This window comes from Corvus hawaiiensis, chromosome 3 (genome assembly GCF_020740725.1).
Source record: "Corvus hawaiiensis isolate bCorHaw1 chromosome 3, bCorHaw1.pri.cur, whole genome shotgun sequence".
Lineage (NCBI taxonomy): Eukaryota > Metazoa > Chordata > Aves > Passeriformes > Corvidae > Corvus > Corvus hawaiiensis.
In genome coordinates, this window is record NC_063215.1 from 60,555,880 (window position 1) to 60,575,447 (window position 19,568).

Here is a 19,568-nt window from a genome sequence, read left to right on the forward strand (position 1 = left end):
GAGAACATTATCTTTTATACACACTTAAATGCTTTTAAATCCCTTTTCCTAAACTGCCTTATGAACAATAAAAAAGAGCATTCCTTTGGTATCACAGGTGATAGGATGGACGGGTCTAGGATGGAACTAATGAATCATACCTGGATCTTAGACAATTCTTGTAGAGAAGGTTGCTCAATTTGTAGCTTGTCTATACGCTTCTTTAATTCATTGATTCCAGCATCTAGTTCCTTTAAACCTTCTTCTGCCTGCAGTATTACCTGTATATGAAAATTACATTGCTTAGTTTGAAGTTTTAAGAACACTAGTGCAGCTGGCCTATGATCATATTCTTTTCTGCTTGCAGTGCTACTCAGACCTTCAATGTGCTGAAATTTTAAAGGATGCTATGAAGTAAATGTATTAATTAAAAGCTGGGAGAGCCCAGTTTTTTTCTTAAAGTTAAATAAGCATATCATTATTATTTTTTAATAAGAAGCTGTTTTAGTATCATATAAAATACTATTCTTGGTATTTTTTCATACCAAAGATCTCTGTAAATTTCCATGCTTTTAATTATACAATAGAGGCCCAAAATATTTTTTTTTTTAAATGCAACAATGTCTTTTAAAGAATTATTTTTATTAACAGTCATTCCAAGCAAACAACCATCACAGCAGAATCCATGTATGAAAGCAAAGAGCTGTGCATAGGTCCCTTTCAGGACCAAGCTGGGGCCAAAATTACTGTCAAGGAAAAAGACTTGTAGCTCCCTTTTCTCATTTGGAAAACTGCAACTTAAGAACACAGATTGGTATTTCCAAGTGTCTGCAGATGACGAGTTTTATCAGTGGAAGTCACAAGCTTTCCTAGGTCTCTGCTGAAGTAACATATGCGGATTATAACAAAGTTAAAAGCATGAGGTAGATTCCTGTACTTAAAAGTACTTTGTTGAGGCCCTTTCTTGGAAGCTGCCTATCCAAATATTCTTTAACTATGTATGTGAAGCAGAACTCCTGCCTTCCAGTAAGATGGAGTTTGCACAATACAGTCACTAAACTTTCACCTCATGCAACTAAAGTCATCCAGCTGATTAAGGGCCTTACTTCTACTTTCCTAATCACATATATTGAACAAACAGCAATGGTTTTAAGTTTGAATGTTTTATCAGCCAAGGGAGATTTTTTTGGAAACAAATAACTTCACTTGCTTTGGTTACCAAATTGTTTTCCTAGTCGGTAGTTAAATTAATCACACAGGAAATAAATTTTTGCCAGTGTTTGGCATCACAAGATAGAGAAGAAAGACACAGTGAAATCTCTCTTTTTCATACAGGAGACATAAACTCCTTCAAAATTTGAATGCCAGGTATATAAAGTCCAGTACTTCTGTTTAGCTGAAGGGTTAAGTTTCTTCCATTCAGTCACCTGCTGGCACCAGGCATCAGTAACAACAAATACCTATAAAAAGTAGCCCTTAGCATACTTCATTCATTTTTCTCACTGGCAAAACAGAAGAAAGAAAACAGGATATACTTTTTCATATAATTAATTATTCATCAGGCCATTCCTGATAAAGAAATAATAATTACTGTCTTAAATTAAAATTATTAACATTAAAGACATGACTATAAACCAGTGAGCAAGAAAGTGCCTTCAGTTCTTCACGAAGTTTAATAGCCAAACAATTTAGCTAAACTTTGGACTGTTTTGTTTATTGAAGTTTTCTTTCTTTCAAATACTGTCCAGTATAAGCATAACTAGGTACTGGGTGAGCTGGGAGATAAGAAAGACACTTTTGGTAGGGTTTTTTTGTTGTTGTGCCTTTTTGTTTTATTTACTTACAAACATGTGTAGTACACTCTCGGACGTACTCATTTTCCTATACTTCATGTGAATACATCTGTTCTTCCATTAAAAGCAACTGTTCTCTAGAATTCATTTATACTTTGGATAAAAACTTTACCTCTTCCCCTCTCCCCAAGTGACAGGTATGTGGTAGTACCTGCATTTGTTCTGTTTCTGGTCTGTCAGCTGCCTCTGCTAATTTCTGTAGAAGTAAGTATTTGTTATCAGCCACCGATGTAAACATGAGCTTCAGATCATTCTACAGGAGACAAAACCAACAGATTATAGCCAATCGCAGCACAAAACAACTGAAAAATATTCCATGTTGCAAGATGTTTAAATCATCAACTGTTACATGGCCAGCACTACAGCATAGAACCCACTTGAAAAGTGCCATAATGAGCCAGTGCAAAGAATTTAACATTGCTGAAAATCCAGTTATGAAAACTATGAGCTAAAGCAACTCCTATTCAAAACATAACCCGTGAGTGAATGCACTTCTGCTTCTGCCTTCCAATTAGATCATTAATTACCAAGGGTCATTACCTTCATGTAACAAAAACACGCTATTCTTGAGCAGTTTATTCAACCACTTATGACTGTAAACAAGCTTGGTTTTACCTTCTAAGGCAAGCTGTTTTAATTACAGACTTGAGCAAATATAACACATAAGTAAACAAGGCCCCCACACATTACAGGGCTAACCATAAGCTCCAACTTTTAGAATGTTTTATCAGACCAGACACATAAATATTACTTGCTGAAATACAACCAATTATCTTTTTATTGCATTCATCCCAACAGAAAATTATCAGCACATTCTTCTGAGACTTTCAGAAATCATTACTGATTATTTATTTATTTTTACATTCAGTAATTATTTTAAATACCAAAAATCTGTAAGAATAATGCAATGAATTCTAATCAACTTCACTGTCATCAGCAAAGGAAGGTCTTTCATTGAAAAATGGTGACCACAGAGGAAAGATTACGGAGTTTGGAAGGAAATCCAGTAGTAACAATCTATGAAAAGATGACCCTAATCTAAAGACACAAGGAATCTTTTTTTTTTTAAATTTATGGGTTTTTAAATTAAAAATAAACCATGCTGAAGTGTATTATTAATGATAATGATAATGATAACAATAATGATAATGATAACGATAATGATAATAATAATGATAGGAGATAAGGTAGAGACCAAGTAAGATCTGAAAGCATTTCTGAACTCTGTTTGAAAAGATTTCTGAAAGTGCACATTTCTCCACTTACAATCATTTCTTCACATTTGCACAACACAGACTTCCTTTTATGTAATGCCAGTAGGGTGAGACAGCATGGAATGATTATCACTTTACAGTAGTTGCATGAGTTGTAGAGGTCTTCTAGCAGAGAGTTTAAATTCTGAGTAATTATTACAGTATCAAATTTTGCATAGCCTGAGAAGTTTGATTTTTCAATAAAAAATCTGTGACAACCTTGTTCTTTTGATTTGGTACCAAAAATTCACAGCGTTTGTATCTCCATTTGACATATACCTCTGTTAATTTCATCACCTGGGCCTCATACCTTGAACGTGACAATTTGCTGGAGCCGCCCTTTCATCTGATGGCATCTCTGATTTACCACTGACTCCAGTAAGGTCAGTCTTCTCAGGAGACAATCCAAAGTGTCTTCTATAATAACCCTATTATCACTACCGTCAGGAAATATCTGAGCAAACAAAATCTTGTTCTTATCCACTTCTTCTGTTATGTCTTTGATTTCTTTGGCAAGAGACTAATTTTATAGAAAAACAAAAGTGACAATCAGACATTCTGGCAGGAAAACATTGCCATAAACTTTTTAAGTTTTGCAGTGATATAGTGACTTTTTTACATTGTTGGTATACACACACATTAGAAAAAGATGGCAGCTACAGTAACCTCTGACAGTGAAAAGATAACAGACTGCTCCAAGGAAAACAAGCACTGGAACAAAGTGATGTAAAGCCATAGAAACATTTGGGTTGGATTAAAGGTCATCTGGTCCAACCCTCCTGAATCAAATATGGACATCTTCAACTACATCAGGATGCTCAGAGCCCTCTCTAGCCTGAATTTGAATGTTTCCAGGGAGGGAACATCCACCACCTCTCTGGGCGACTTCCTCCAGCATTTCCACACTCTCATTTTGAAAAATTTCGTCCTTATATCTCGTCTCAATCTATCCTCTTCAGTTGAAAACAGTTATTCCCTTGTCCTATTGCCTCTCTCTCCCTGCCACCGCTCGATTCTCTTCCCCTCTCTCACCCCTAATTAACGTTGATGAACTTGTACTGTTTCTATATCCCAGAGCATTCCTCCCTCTTTTTTCACTTTGTTTCAATTTCGACAATGTGGTGTTTGCTAATACTTAGAAAAGAAGCTAAACAGAAGAAAGAGTCCATGCTTTCCGCATCATTCTCTACACGGCCAGCTGCAGAATGCTGCAGTTACATAGAGATTATGTCAGTGACATGCCACTTATCCAGGAGTCTAATACTTCTGCTCTAAACACTACATAAAATGCACACTTATGGGCAATTGAAAGGAAGTCCTACTCACGGATTCCTTACCTCTTGCTTGCAAAGGTATGTTTCTGTTTCTTCCTCTGGCAACCGGGCTGTGGCAATGAAGACCTGCTCTTCCACACCATCCAGCCACACCGACGTGGCTGTGACACCATCATACAGCTTCTGTTCAAGATGCAGGGTCTCCTCCACCCGTCCAGCCTGGGCAAAAGGAACCAGAGAAGTCCAGAATAGAAATACAAGACAGTCTTTCTAACTTCTAATTATTTGGGAAAGGCCTGTATTTCCAGGTCACAGCTGGAAGAGTTTTCACTGTAAATGTGGCTTTGCTGGAGGACAGGTGTAAAGACAATTGAAAATTACCTCAGATGAGACATCTTCAAAGGCCTGATTCAATTCAACCAATACTGGTGACACTAAGGATTTATCTTCATCCTGTGTCTCCTCCTTATACAAAGGCATTCCAGGTATCAGTCTGTTTGGTCTGCTATAAAGCTGCTGAGAGACAAGTACCAATTAGGATGCATCTACCATATGCAAGGCACAAAGTTCAGCTGTACAGATTCCCTGCTGACTGAGACTATCACCAGCTAATGCTCATGGTTCTCCCACAAAAGCTCCATGTCATGAATATTTCAAATAAATATTGCTCAACAGGAGGTTCACTAGAAATGCAGGATAAATACTTGTAGGCCAGAATTAAAAATTACTGGTTTTTACCAAAAGTATAATTAATTACTGTTTAAATAATGCAAGGTATTTAGAACTTTGGAAGCTGATTAATAGAGTGTTATACAAAGAAGAGTGGGTCTGGGTTTATTAACAATAAAATGGAAGATATATGTTAATATAGATTTTGGATTGTCCCCAGTTTAATTCATGAATCCCTGTTTCTTCCAGTAGAAATTTTGTGCCTGAAATTCCTTATCCACTAAGATCAAGAATTGCGTATAACCAACAAATTCAAACTGAAAATAACAGTTTTCCTCTAAGTGGTTGCCAGGGTACTGATCAATTCCAGAGGGATGATTTGTTACAGAATTATCCTGAGTTAGATAAGTAGATAAACATTTTGCCTGAGCTCTTTCTTCCTTTCTAGTTCATTAACCTGATGGTAGTGCAATTCAAATCACTTTGAACATGAGCAGTGCTGGTGCCAATATTTAACAGTTTTTAAAGGGGTCACAAAAATAAATTGTTCCGTATCTCATGCATTAACTACAGCACGTTAATGGATCTACATATTGTACCTCCTGTTGTAACAACTGCTTTCAAAGAGAAAATGGAATGAGAAATTTAAAAAAGCTACCAGCTGTTCTTTTTCCAAAGCTTTCTGGAGAAGTCTCTGCTTGGTACTGAATTCCTGGTTTAGGCTTTCCCATTTCCTCTTCATCTGTTCTTCAGAGGATGGCTTTTCGCCTTCTAAGACTAATTCTTCAGAGAGCACATCAGGCTTCTCACTGAATCAGAAGATGCATAAAGGTTTAAGAAATGCAAAAGTTATAATCATTTAAAGTTACAATTTTCCATTAGGAAATTCTACATTTACATTAAGTGCTACTTTTCAAAGCTTTTGAGTTGTTGGTTTTGGTTTTGTTTTTCAGATAATAAGACAAAGGCTGGTTTGAACAGCAAGAAGTTCTTGTCTGATAGAATAAAATGTACTTTTTAAGAAAGTGTTTAGAGTTTCAAGTACCCAAAATAAGTAAAAAATCCCCAAACCAGACTGAACATATACTACACTGAAATGTAACCTATAAAGAGGTTTTGGTTCAAAGCATGAATTAAAATAAATATTTTATCTGACTCCTTCCTCACCTCCTTTCTCAAAATGTCAGACACACTGAGATATTTCAATGGAGTACAAGCATATGAGTTTAGCATTGGTAAACAGTTAATCACATTCAGAATTTTCTGTTTGATTTTTTTTCTTTACTTCTATAGCATACCATCATGTGACAGAAGGAAGCCTCAAACAGAAGGAGACTGGTTAAGTACTTTCTGGCAGTAGAATGAAGGCTTCAAGAAGAAAAACACTTGCTAATTGCAGTAAAAATAAAATTAAGCAGAGTATCTCATCTGGGAAGATCTGGTTACAATGGCAGATGCCAATGTTTGAGGTAGATGTGATTCACGCACCAGTGCTGGTCCATAAAGTTATAGTAACTGATCCACTCCTTGTCTAATGAGTCCCACTAGTCTTTAATTATAGTGTGATGCCTGCTAGTAAGAATAAAGGGCATTTCTAAATGCTGAAGGTGATCTATTACCACAAAACAGTTTGTGTAACTGTATTATCAGACCCCTGAATTACAAATCAGTATTCCAGTACCCTAGGTGCTGTGTAAAAATGACAAAACAAAAATTAGAGGACTAAGAGCAGAAGAAGGATGCAAACATAAGGATGACAAAGCACAGCTTCAGAAATTTACTTTTCAGAACAACACATGAAAGCAAACCTTATGGATGGGCCTTCAACAGAGCTTTGCTGTGTTAGGATCTCTCCTCCACGGCATGCTACAGATCGAAGAAGATTCTTCTGCTCTTCTAGCTCTTGTTCCAGCTCCTAGTTACAAAAACCAGAACTAATCTCAAACAAACTGATTTTGTCATGGAAGAATATGTCTACCTTGCTTAACTCTCATGCAAAGTTAGCTGAGCTACTTCTGAAATGGTTTTCTTGAATACCAAAAGGGGTCCAAAATCTCCAGCCAACACAGAAAAACTGGGTACATAAACTGGATTATTGACCTAATTAACTAATGCCATGCAGTTTCTGGAACCTATTCTAGTGAGAATATCTCCATATCATGCAACACAACAATATGTGTATCTTTGCTTCTATGAAGGCCAAGTTATTATTTTGAATATTATCATCTCTCCTTAGAGTAACTTAAAGGGTTGATTCAATTTTATTCTACTGATGGACAAAAGAAGGATAGAGTGATTAAGCGAATTGACCATGATCACCCAGGAAGTCTAGTCTGCCTGATGGTTACAGATATGAGACAGTGAATTCAGATGCATCATTACAAAAGCAGTGAGTAAGAAACAGTTTAAAAATTAATATTTCAGTGGAAATATTAACAAGAGTGGCTCAGCTATGGCATTAAGTGCAATCTAAAGATGGGAGTAAAAGAAATGCAAAACACCAACTTTCTGTTGCTGCAGGGTACTCTGCTGCTGCTGGGAGCGAGTAGTTCTTGCTTGTGCCAGCCATTCTTGAACACTGGGGCTTTGTGAGGAAACGAAGTCCAGATCACTCTCTTCCTTTTCTTGTAAAGATCCCTGCTTTAAGAAAGATAATTTAAGATTTAAAAAAATCTCCTGCATTGTTAGAGAGATTGCAGGTCCAGCTCATCTGTGCAAAACCATCTCCCACCTCCCAAGCTGATGGCTCACATAAATTCTGAAGTGAGCAATGACTTTAGATTTCTGACTTTTACTGGCTTTTGGCTTCTAGAAAGAAGAGCATCCCTGAAAATGTAAAAATAAACAGCCATTACTGCACTTAGCAGAATCAGAGACCAGAGGTCAGAGACCATGGACTGATGTGTTTCTAAACACTGTTCTGCTTCTAAAAATCACCCTTGATCTGTAAAGGAGGGTGCAACTTTAGCTGGCAATGCGGGGATTCAGTGGTTTGTTTCTGCCAGGTTTGTTTTTATCCTAATAAAAGCAATTTTTTTGTCTAATTGAAAAAGAGAAAATTCTGGTTGTCATTCTGGTCCATATTTATTTATCAATAAGTACAGAACTCTTATGTTCAGCAGAAACACACTGGGTAAACAGCAGATGACATGATATGAACAGCAGAGAAAGTAAGAGAGATCAAACCACAGAATGTTAGAACAGCACAGCAAAAGCAGTAGCTCCTTCCATTCATATTTCTATCATTATGTTTTTCCAACATGAGTGATTAGACAGGCTTTCTGTGTAAGCAATGCAAAAAAGAACAAATGCCTTAATAGCTCAAAAAAACGTTTTATCAACTTCTTCCATGCTGGCTGCAATTTTAAATAATTTTAGCAGCCAATGTATTCAAATGTAGGTATTTTAGTATGCTTGGCCTTATGTTAGAGACAGACTTGTAGGTGTGGCTACTTAGATGTACACATCTCTCTGGATTTATTTAATATTACTTGCAGTCATATGATGACTGTAGAGCTTGTACGTTTTTGGGTTTTTTGAAAGCTTCAAGATCTAAAGCTGGGGCTTAATACCTCTCCCACCTTGTCTGTCCATTTCATTTTTTAAGGATTCGTAATACGCCCATGGTTCAACTTTTATTCTAAATAGATTAAGGGTGCCAAATGGTTCAACAACAGGCTCTCCAAAACACAGACACTCTGTGTGTTCAGAGGACGTTTCTCAAATCAGACAGGGACCAGTAGGGCAGAAGGTGAGTGTGGAAATCCTACTTGCCTCACCCGGTGCTCCTTATGCCAACAACTGAGATGGACCTCTGCCACCAGTGTCCCTGGCACCAGCCACTGAAACAGCAGAGTTTTGCTAAGCAGTAGAAGTCAGGTGTAAGATTTTAATTTTGGGGAAAGATGAGTGTACTGAAGTTGAAAGGACTGATTAGTGTTAGAGGATATAAACTGTTAAGAGGAGCAAAACAAGCAAGAAGTATCTGGAGCTGGAAAAGAACCATGAGCCCTTGCTTTATGAAATAACTTTGTTTTACTAAGGTTTCAGTTTGCAGGTAAACTGTGATACTTTGCTTTGTAGGAACAAGTTTATAGAAAAGCTGACATAGTTGGAGTGTGAACGATGTTATTACAGAAAGTCAGATTGGGCAATGAAAATAATATGTGAGAGGTAAAGAGGGTTTGGAATTTTAGCTTTTCTATTACAAGTTAGACAATTTTTCTGTAAATTGTGCGTGGGCGGAGAAACATCTGCTTCATTTTATATACTCTAGAGACTATAGCTATTCAACTTGTAAATTTCTTTAGAGAACAGTACCTAGTTCTTCTTTGCATTTGGGTGGACTGGTTGACCTCAGTTACATTTTGGGTCCCTTCTTCTCTGGGAAGAGGACTGAGAGGCTACAATTGTGGAATTATACTAGGACATATAAATAACAGTCTCATAGTGCCTGCAATAGCAAAGAGTGTAAAAAGGATTGTGGCATTCATTGATGCAATGAAGTTTTGAAAATATGCTGTTTTGCATACTTTTTAGATTAAGAGTATTTGTGAACCAGACTTCATCATTGTCAAATTACAGAATGTAAGTTTGAAAAAAATACTGTTGCATTTTCATTTGAAGTTTGTCTGAAGGAACTGTATTACACTGCCTTTAAACAGCCAGGGAAACACAAGCTTGAACCTGTCTTTCACGGGTACTGTCCAGCCTAGCACAAAAATAAATGGAAAATCCCTGAAGAAGATGGCGATGAAATTGATCTTTCAAAGGATTTCAGAATTATAGGCATGCTTTTTCTTGTGAAACGAGTCATTCCTCCCCCACACATCCTTTATAATAAAAAGTAAAGAAACACTATCTGTTTTGCTGGGGTTTTTTTTACTGCAGAATCCATTCTACTTCTTTGTTTTTTAAGGAGTCTATTCAGTTTCACTGCCCCTAAACCAGAGAATAAACAGTAACAGACACAGTATTTTGTGTGTGTTTCAAAGCGCCACCTTTGGAGACAGTATAGTCTGCAACACTCCTGTTCCAGCATGTTTCTGATTAGTTTCACTACTTTATTTTATTCATAAAGAAGATGGTCTCCAAGTCACCTTCTCTATGTCATTAGTAACATTCATTAACTAAAATCAGAAGAAAACTGAAATTGTTCCAAGAAAGTCAGAGAATCTCACACTGACTCCTAAAAAGCCTTGTGCACAGGAGCAACAGGCTGAAATATGCTTTAAGGAAAATATAGCTCAGTCTTTATAATAGTCTTTCGGGGCCACTTGGGAGGTTCCCTCTTTTGGGAGGAGGCTGGTCTATGACTCTGGGCAATTACAAGGTTATCAGAACATCTGGAGACACGTAGAAGTCTGAGTTTTTTACATGCATGAACAACAGTGCTGTTAGTTTGTAATGTTTCTCAGGGTTAATAGAACAGAATTATAGTGGCAGTGGATACAGTTTGGGGCATCTGATGCTCTTGGCCTCAGTCCATTGTTTGGAAAACAACATTATAGAACTCATTTGAAAAAAATTGCTCAGTGAAGATTAGAAGATGTTCTACTGCCTATGTCTATTATCTTACATGATCTGTAAGTGAAGTCAAAGAAAGGCTTGAAATTCATAAAGAAACTTGAGTCTTGCATTCATGCACCACCTTAACTGGTTCATATCCTACATCTGGAAATTATTTTGTTGTTATTTTAGAAATTAGAAAACCATCCAAAATTCTGTTTTAAGAGTTTAAGTAAACTAAATCACACTGCTCCATTTAAAATTTTAAAAAATATTTTAAAATTTAGAAAAAAACTCTGCGATGCCTTTTCACTTCACAGGTAATATATGAGAACGAAGTAGCATGTGCCTACATGCTGTGGATTACTTTTCACTTGCCTACTCATGAGGTTTAATATGCAAGAATAACATTAAAGTTACTTCATCTTAGAAGCAATAGGAACAAATACCTGGGGGTTTCCTTTCTTTTTTATTTCTTTATTTTTCTGAAACTGTGTTAAGTTTTAAAGCTATTCAGCTGCTTTGGACTAAAAATAGTTCTTAGAACATCGAGTGACTTTTCAAGCTAACCTCTCAGTAGACTTTAATCTGCATTACAAGCCAGAAATCTTTGAAGCTTATCATGTTTAATTTGAACAGCAAAGCCAAGAAAAGAAGTAAAAGAAAAGGGGGAGGAGGGAGTCACAGCAGGGCAAGCAAATTCAAAACCAGTCAGTCACATTACATGGCTGGGTTTCTTGTATGTATTCGGTTCTCCACATGCTAGTTTGACCTAAAGAATGACCAAAAGTAACTGTTAAATATGATGAATTAGTGGCAACAAGCAGACCAAAGCTGCTAGGAATAGAAACCTAGGGCAAGATGGAGGTTAAATGAATTTTTTTAATAAAATATTTTTTTTGGTATAATGATGCCACTAAGTATTAGCCATAATTAAAAATGTTCCCTTATGTTACCTGTTCACTGTGTTGTGCACACTGCAAAAAAGCACATATTTAGGATCATTCTTTTGTTGGGGGAGGACTGGAAACAGGAATAGAGTATATCCAGACCAAGCTAATCATCTATCTATTTCATTATTGTCCTCAGTGAAGATACTGAGGTTAGGATAGTTTTACCATAAAGCAATGTTAACTTGAAAATGATCAACTAAAGCTTTCTAGGAAGTTTTTTATTTTGGAATTATAATTCCATGTACTAACTAAAGATTAATAACTCAAGCTATTCAGCACAAAACTTTTAGTCTTCTTCCCAGTTGCATAAACCTGCTATGAAATCCCCAAACCCCTGCCCACCATGAAAACAGCTGGAAAGAGCCACTCACCCGAATGTTGATCTGTTTGTCATGGAGCACTCTCTGCAGCTCCAGAAGGCTGCCCTTCAGTGTCCTGAGCTTCACAGCCAGCTGCTCTGCCTCGTCCTTGGTGTGAGCCTTCCCTTCCATAAGCAAGTTCTCGTTGTGCACAGACAGCTCTGACAAGGCTACCACCTTCTGTTCTATTTCAACCAACATGTTCTGCAGCAGCAAAAACAAAGACCCAAATTCATACATTTTCCACCACCTGTCACGTTTTTGGGCAAGACGACCTGCGGCCTACCTCACCCGTTGCCCAGATAAGAGCAAGTCAGATTATCATTGCTTTGCCTTCCAGTCTCATTCAGAGTCCTCTAGAATATGCTTGCAAATGTTTGTATTTGCCATTTCAGTTTGCAACCTTTTTCAAAATAGGAAATTAAAATTTACTTGAAACAAGTAATTTGTTGTAGAGGAGATGCTCTTTATTTGCATATTAAAGGTAAGGATGACTAAGAAGCTAGACTGACATCCATGAAGGACAAGAAATGAAGCACACAGCCAGAGTTACTTCTTTGCTCTTCTTTCATTTACATGCAGTCAAGTGCTTCCTACCTCCTACTGTGTGTTGCTCTGGCTGCGCTGGTAAGCTTCTCTTCTCACTACTTGCTCTTTCTGATTGGTGCATGACAGACTTAAGGATTTCTGTATAATCCTCTTTAGTCTAAAGAGAGACTTAAAGTGACAAATCTCTGGAATGTTTATTCTCAAAAGCTACTTCCCTGACATTCCATTAAGCATTCCTGTATTAGAGATTCAAGGCTCAAGCAAGTCTTGCTCAAAAACCTAGCCTGACATCAAATGCTTTTGCTTCCATAGCAACTGTCAAGCATGAACTTACAAATATCTCTCCTGAAGAAATGTGTCCAGAATAAGATTGGTAGATTCTCTAAAAAGTGGAAAAAAATATATAGAACTTACTGCATTAAGATTTTAACAAACAGCAAAAGAACAGCAGTATTCACTTTTCCACAAAGTTAACTTTTCTTTTTGAGTTTCCTACAGACTATATTAAAAAAAATACTGCTTTTTTAAAGTTCCCAGGGTTTATCTATGTACAACAAAAGACTCTCAAGGACAGGTGATGAAAGAACTCTTGAGACTAAGCAGACTGAATACTCCAATGATGAAGCGTTGTCAGTGAAAATTCATCAGACTTGTATGAAACTTAACTCTCATTTACCCTAAAATAGTTGAGATCTTCATTCTTGAATAAGAAATGGGATCTTCTGTCCATCTTTCTCTTGTCTCTTTTGTAATTTTAATTATAATGATTATACAATTCTAAACTATCATTTAAAAATGGAAAATTCCCACTGATTTGAGAACCTGGATGTTATGACTGATCCAAGTCTTGTTAATAGAAGTATTTGCAATAACTCTTATTGCAGAAACATGTCTTTCCTCAGTTGTTCAGGTAGTCTGAGTTGATTAATCTTCAAGATACAAAACCAGTAAATACTGATGATTATCCTTTACTTTTGCATGTATGTAAGGATTATTCCTGAAGAAAACACAACGCTATCCCAGTCATCACTGCTACTGCCAGTATGTTCTTCATCTGGAAAAGGACGTGTAGGAAAGTACACTGCAGGTGTTTTCACACCTATCAGGTGAGTTGTTCAACAGCTCCAGCTTGAGGGGAGCAAAAACAGTAAGTGAAGCAAATACAATGCCTTTAAAGCTAAACAAAACTACATCTGAAAGATGTAGAACTTCAAATCTTCCTGCAGTCAGGACATTCTGTTTTCCTGCTGCTACGTTCACATGGGCTTTCTAAAGTGCTGTTCGCAATCTCTAATGAGAAATTAAGAACAGGCTATATTTTGTTTCACAAATCTTTGAGGAAGCAAACTGAGCATATAGAAGATGCTAAGGAGCTCAGAAACTTCTCCACAAATATGCTGGCTTATTCAACTCAATAACGGTCTTAACATTTTACCTGACAGTCCACCAGCTGTGCTTCCATGTCCATAGGCTCCTCAGCAGGAAGCAGAGTGGTGTCCAGCATAGCTCGGGTACTGAGCAGCCAGTGGTCAAGCTCATCAGCTTCACACCTGTACCTTTGAAGAGCCTGCTCTTGCCGCTGTTCTTCGAGCTGCTCATTCAGTTTTTCCTAGATGTAAAAATTGCATTTTACTTTTTAGAAGAAATAAACTGTTACTTTTAAAAAGTTTTTCCTCTCTATTTTGCACAAACCATATGCAGTATTTCTAAGCCATAGTAAGACCTATCTTTTACAAAATATTTCTTTCAATTGATGAGTGTGTTTTTCTGATGACTGAAATTCTGTTTCAGTTCAGTCACTGTATTTCTGGTAGAACTCTGCTATTACATCTTTCTAAAGGTGAAGTCTTTTTCTGCCTCTTCTTGCTGCTCCCCTGTGGGTTTCCCCCCTCATTGATTCAGTCTGCTCAATTCGTACAGCACTGTTTGCTTACGGAGAAAGATGCACATGAAGAAAAGGAATGCACAGAGCTGGGAATGGGCTGCAGGGAAAGGAGAGCAGCTTTGCCTTTTTTGGCAGCAGGCTGTTAGACTTACTGCCTTACTGCTGCTCAAGAGAGGCACAAGATGGGTACTTCAAGGACCAAACAAAGCATGGGTGGGCCCTTGGTACAGTCACATGGGTAAAGAGAAGCCTGAAGAGCTGTCTACCTTCTCTGGCCTCTCAGAGGATCCCTGAGCCATGCGGTATGGAAGGACATTAAGCTTCAATAGCTGCTGCAGCATCAGCACCGAACCAACAGAGATGCCCCCCACCCATCCATCAGCTGGTCCATCCATTGGGAAGACAAGGAGTGATCACCAAGTCTTGCTCACCCTTTAATTGCCCCGTATGAATTTGAAAACTGGCTGAACAGCTGCAGCCAGGGGGTGGTGATCAGTGCACAAAGTCTAGTGAGTGGCCAGTAATGAGCCTCAACAAGCTTGCTGATGACACAAAATGGATTGAGTGGCTGATAAGGTAAGAGGGTTATTCTGCCATCTAGATGGACCCTGAAAGGCTATAAAAATGAGCTGACAGGAAGAAGGGAAAGTGCGAAGCTCTGTACCTGCACGGGAGCGACCCCATGCATCAGTACAGACTGGAGGTTAAGCGGATGGGAAGCAGTTTGGCAGAAAAGAACCTGGGGGTCCTTTTGAACATGACCCAACAATGTGGAAGAAAAGGCCAGTGGCGTCTGAGGCTGCTTTAGGACTGTTCCCACCAGGATGAGGGAGGTGATCCTGCCCCTTTAGTTAACACTGGTGAGTCCACACCTGGAGTACTATCTCTAGTTCTGGGCTCCCCAGTACAAGAGAGATACTGAATTCTGGAGAGAGTAGAGGAGATTTTTGGAATAAGAAAATGAATGGGATGGTCAGAGGATACTTAGTTGCATCAGATAATGTGAAACCTAAGCATGGTGCAAATATTAAGGAACAAAGGGAGAAGATTGTATTGGATCTGGCTGCGATGGAGTTAACTTCGTTGCAGTCTGTACAGTGCTTTGCTGCTGTGGTTAAATCTGTGCTGATAACACAGCAATGTTATGGCTACTGCTGAACACAGCATAAAGGCTTTCTTTCTGTCTGCCCCTCACAATGGCCAGTAGGCTGTGAGTGGGCAAAAGGCTGGGAGATGAAATAGCCAGGACAGCGAATCCGAACTGACCAAAGGGATATTCCATACCAGATGAGATCATGCCCAGCAATAAAAGCCCAGGGAAAGGGAGGGAGGGAGGGGCATTCGTGGTTATGGTGTTTGTCTTCCCAAGAAACACATGCTGAACTTTCCAGGAAAGTAGCTAAACATCTGCCTGCTGATTGGGTAGTAGTGAATGAGTTCCTCATTCCTTGCTTGCATGCACAGCTTTTCCTTACCCTGTTTAAGCTGTCATTATCTTGATCCATGAGTCTTTTTGTCTGCCTTCTATTTTCAACCCATTGCACAGGAGAGAGTAGTGAGGGTGGGTGTTTGGCAGGGTCAACCTACAACACTTTGTAAGGGAATTCAGACTCAAATGAGCAGGGCAACTTCCTCACACAGGAAGTGTTTGCACAGCTTTTCTGAATGCTCAGTTTCAGCAGAAAAATTAAAAATTGCTGTTAGAATAATTTAAAGAGTAGTTTTTAGATGTCTCAAATAACCCAGACCTGAACAGTTCTCAAATGCTAGTTACTTCAATTAGGTCTCCAGAAAGAACAATACTAGCAGTTCACACCTTCAACAGCAGAATATTTTCATTACCTGTTCTATCTTTATTTCTACATTTACTTCCCTGGGATGTTCTAGAAGATTTTATCTGTGAAATCAGAGCTATGAAGTACACAGGTTAAATGACTGAATATTGTGTACATATCATATAGATTTCCCAGCCAGGATTCTTAGGGAATACTTGTGGTATTGTATTGAAGTAACTGTCAGAATCCTAATCACAGTTACGAGTAATACATTTGACTCATTATTATCTTGAAATTATTAGTTATCATCTCCTAAGTACTACCAAGATGTTTGTTAGATCCTGTATGGGATAACTATAAACAGCTAGATCCCCTATTCTACTTCCAACTCCTCATTATTAATTAAAGCTATTTTTCTTCTGAGAAGGAAAAACTTAGTGCAATTTTGTTATTTTAAGACTTAACAAACATATTTTCTAATGACCTGTTCACTATCCCAGGTGACTGGACAGAACTAAAGCAGCTGAAGCACCCTGAGACTCTGCTGTAATCCAGTGTCTTGGTTTAACCCCAGCTGGCAACTAAGCACCACACCTTAGGTCCACACAGCCAATTCTCACTCTGCTTCTCTGAATCAATTGTTGCTGGAACATATGAAGGCAGGAGTTGCTGTGTTTGTGAATTCACTACTGCAGTTCTTAGCAGTACAGCAATAAGCTGTCCTGAAGTGTTCAAAGCAGTCAAACTGTAACCAGCTTTAGCATGACTGCACATTCTCACCTGTACAATATACACAGCAACATTCCTATTTGAAAAGGGCTTTAAAAAATCCCCTTAGCATTAAAAGATTCTTGGTAAAGTTGGTAGGCAAAGAAATAAAGGGGTGCATCTTCCATGAAAAAAAGTTTGCATGCAAATCACTGGGAAGATGAGTGTAGACAGCAATGCAAAGATTTGGAAGAGGAGTTATTTCTTGTTTTAAGCTTTCTCTCTTCTCTTGTCTCCCAGCCTAGAGGTGACTCCTCCAAAGTTTACTGTAGGCAATATGACTTCTAACATCTGCACTTCATTACTTCATTTATATATACATACACACACACGCATATATATATACACAGCACATAAATATATATACATATATATATAGCACTTATGGAGATATATATATCCATACAGCTAAATATCGCCAAAAGGAACTTGGAAGATATATGTGTGCTCCAAGTTCTTTCTGGCTACTTAGCATTAAGATGAGGAGCTCACTAAAAAAAGATTGGTAATTTATTACTGAAAGGAATTGTGAGACATAAGCAGAACTGAAAAATACTTTTTTTTTATGGCGACTAAGAATATTGGTGATATTTTTTCTTGTACCTCTAATAGCTGTCGTTTTCCTGATGCCTTCATTCGAATTGTGGCCATTCGTTCTGCCAAGACTGTGAGGGTGGACTGCAATGCCATCTGATCAGCACCTTCTGCATCCAGTGGTTCTGAAATAAGCTCCTGGCCTAATGATGTCTGAAGCTCACTGATTTCTTCTTGCAACATTAAAATCTCATCCATCAAAGCCTATTTAGAAATGAGAGCAGAGAATGCATTTGCTTCGTTTACCAGTGACAAGAAAGTATTTCAGGAGGCACTGACTAAATATAAAATTCAAGGCAACTATCCTGGGGGAGGCATGAGGAACACAGAGTAGTGCAGAGTATCACTGCTGGTATGGTAGAGACAGTATTCCAAAGGACTGAGTCCTGCTTTTAGAGGATTAAGACAGGATCATGTATCTGGTTACTTAAATATGGATTTAATTACATATCTTGAATTTCAAACATACCACAAGGAATTATTTTGGAAATTGGAAATTTATTCTTCCAATAAATTATCTGCAGGGCATTCTAGTACTCATGGTAAAGATAATGAACAAGTAAGTGTGTGTTTGTGAGAGAAAAATAGGTGCATGTGTTAGCTTCCAGCCTAAAATCTTCTAACTGGACAAAGAACATCCAGCTACAGACGTAAATAATCAGAGATTTACTCCATGGTGGAAACTAAGTTCCTACTTTCGTATACCATGAATCAGTTTTCAAGATACCTACAAAAGGATGGCACGCTACCAATACCTTTGAGGCGATACTTTACTTTCATATCTGACAGAATATATGCACTGGATGCATAAGACATCACACAATGCTACAAAAGCCAAATTTCATTCTTTTCAAGTCATGGAGTTTCTGCTGAAATGAGAACTGGCCCTGTCAGATAGATTAAAGCTATCACATAGAAGGCTTAGGTGATTAAAACTTAGACAGATGTCAGATGGGTTATATAATAAAGAATACTCTTATTATTCAGAGCACTATTCCTTGAGACTTCCCTTGTGAGGGAATTTTTGTGTGCTTTTGGTTTGTTTTGTTTAACAAGGTGAAAAATTCATTTTGATTAATATACAATGCATCAGTATTGGTTACGATCTTAGTATCTGGCAACATTATAAATACTCTTCAGCAATGATGCTGAAGAATAGTGTGTATAGCTGTCACTGGAAACAATCTTGGACAAAAGCTTTTGCTGAAAACTTCAATTAGACAAACTCTTACTATCTATACTACTTCTTTCAAAAAGGCTCCTTATTAAAAGAATCCCCAACACACCACCTTTAGAACAGCAGGAAGCCCAGAAAGGCAAGACATACAGTTAACAGAGAAGGTTCATGCAACAAATGTGTATTTTTGAGGTATCCAGCCATGAAGAACGTTACCGTCTAAAAAACAGAACAGAAGATATGCAGGCAATGTGTACTCTCCCCCGACTCTTCACATGGAAGATTTTACCTGATGCTCAGCCATCTGGCTCTCTGGGCTTTTGGCTGGTTCCAAGCTCTCATTTAGTTTGATTTCAGTGGTCTCCATCTTTGTGGATATAGACTGGAGTGTGTCCTGATACTTCTGTTGACGCTCAAGAGCTTCATAGAGTGTGCGCTGCTTTTCACTGATCTGAAGAAGAATGGAAAGTGTAAATTCTGACCTCTCACACAGGATTTGCTATTTAGTCGGCTTCTTATATCCCAAAGCTTAAGAGACTAAAGCAAAAAAACTTGCAACAATTTTTCAAGAGTATAAATTATAAAGAAAAACATCCCTATTAAAAGTATTTATTTACTTAAATTCCACCAAATTCTAGGGTCTGTTGCTGGAAAAAATGGAAATAAAGCAGGGAAAACCTATGCACATTCTCATGCATTCTTTTAGATTTCATGCACTCAAACATGGATGTACACTATTTGCTAGACACATAGTTCTTAATAGCCCATAACAGCTACTGTGCCTCTGAAAGGAATTAAAATTTATAGCATCTGATCAAATCCCTGACCATTTTCATACATCACTGAATGATTATGGTGCAAAACTATACAGAAATGTGTTAATTCATTATTTGGAGAAACTGGATTCTTGGGCCTTTTTTGCCAACTCATCCAGCGTGATTTGGTATCCTTATTAGATTAAGGAATATAGTC

General features: G+C 37.8%; 1 protein-coding gene across 21 annotated transcripts in view; it reads right to left on the minus strand.

Annotated features, from left to right (window-relative positions):
* SYNE1 (spectrin repeat containing nuclear envelope protein 1) overlaps positions 1-19,568 on the minus strand; it is a 294,642-nt gene that overhangs the window by 71,587 nt on the left and 203,487 nt on the right. For 15 of the 21 annotated variants that reach the window (XM_048296782.1, XM_048296784.1, XM_048296792.1 and 12 more), the window contains 12 exons: positions 18,886-19,047; positions 17,429-17,623; positions 13,833-14,006; positions 11,861-12,052; positions 7,534-7,668; positions 6,837-6,943; positions 5,687-5,837; positions 4,741-4,875; positions 4,423-4,578; positions 3,396-3,605; positions 1,984-2,085; positions 141-260 (listed from right to left, as the gene is read on the minus strand). In XM_048296782.1, the coding sequence (XP_048152739.1) occupies positions 141-260; positions 1,984-2,085; positions 3,396-3,605; positions 4,423-4,578; positions 4,741-4,875; positions 5,687-5,837; positions 6,837-6,943; positions 7,534-7,668; positions 11,861-12,052; positions 13,833-14,006; positions 17,429-17,623; positions 18,886-19,047 (1,839 nt within the window). The remainder of the gene's footprint in view (positions 1-140; positions 261-1,983; positions 2,086-3,395; positions 3,606-4,422; positions 4,579-4,740; positions 4,876-5,686; positions 5,838-6,836; positions 6,944-7,533; positions 7,669-11,860; positions 12,053-13,832; positions 14,007-17,428; positions 17,624-18,885; positions 19,048-19,568) is intronic. The other 6 variants (XM_048296801.1, XM_048296787.1, XM_048296780.1 and 3 more) reach the window with 2 other exon arrangements.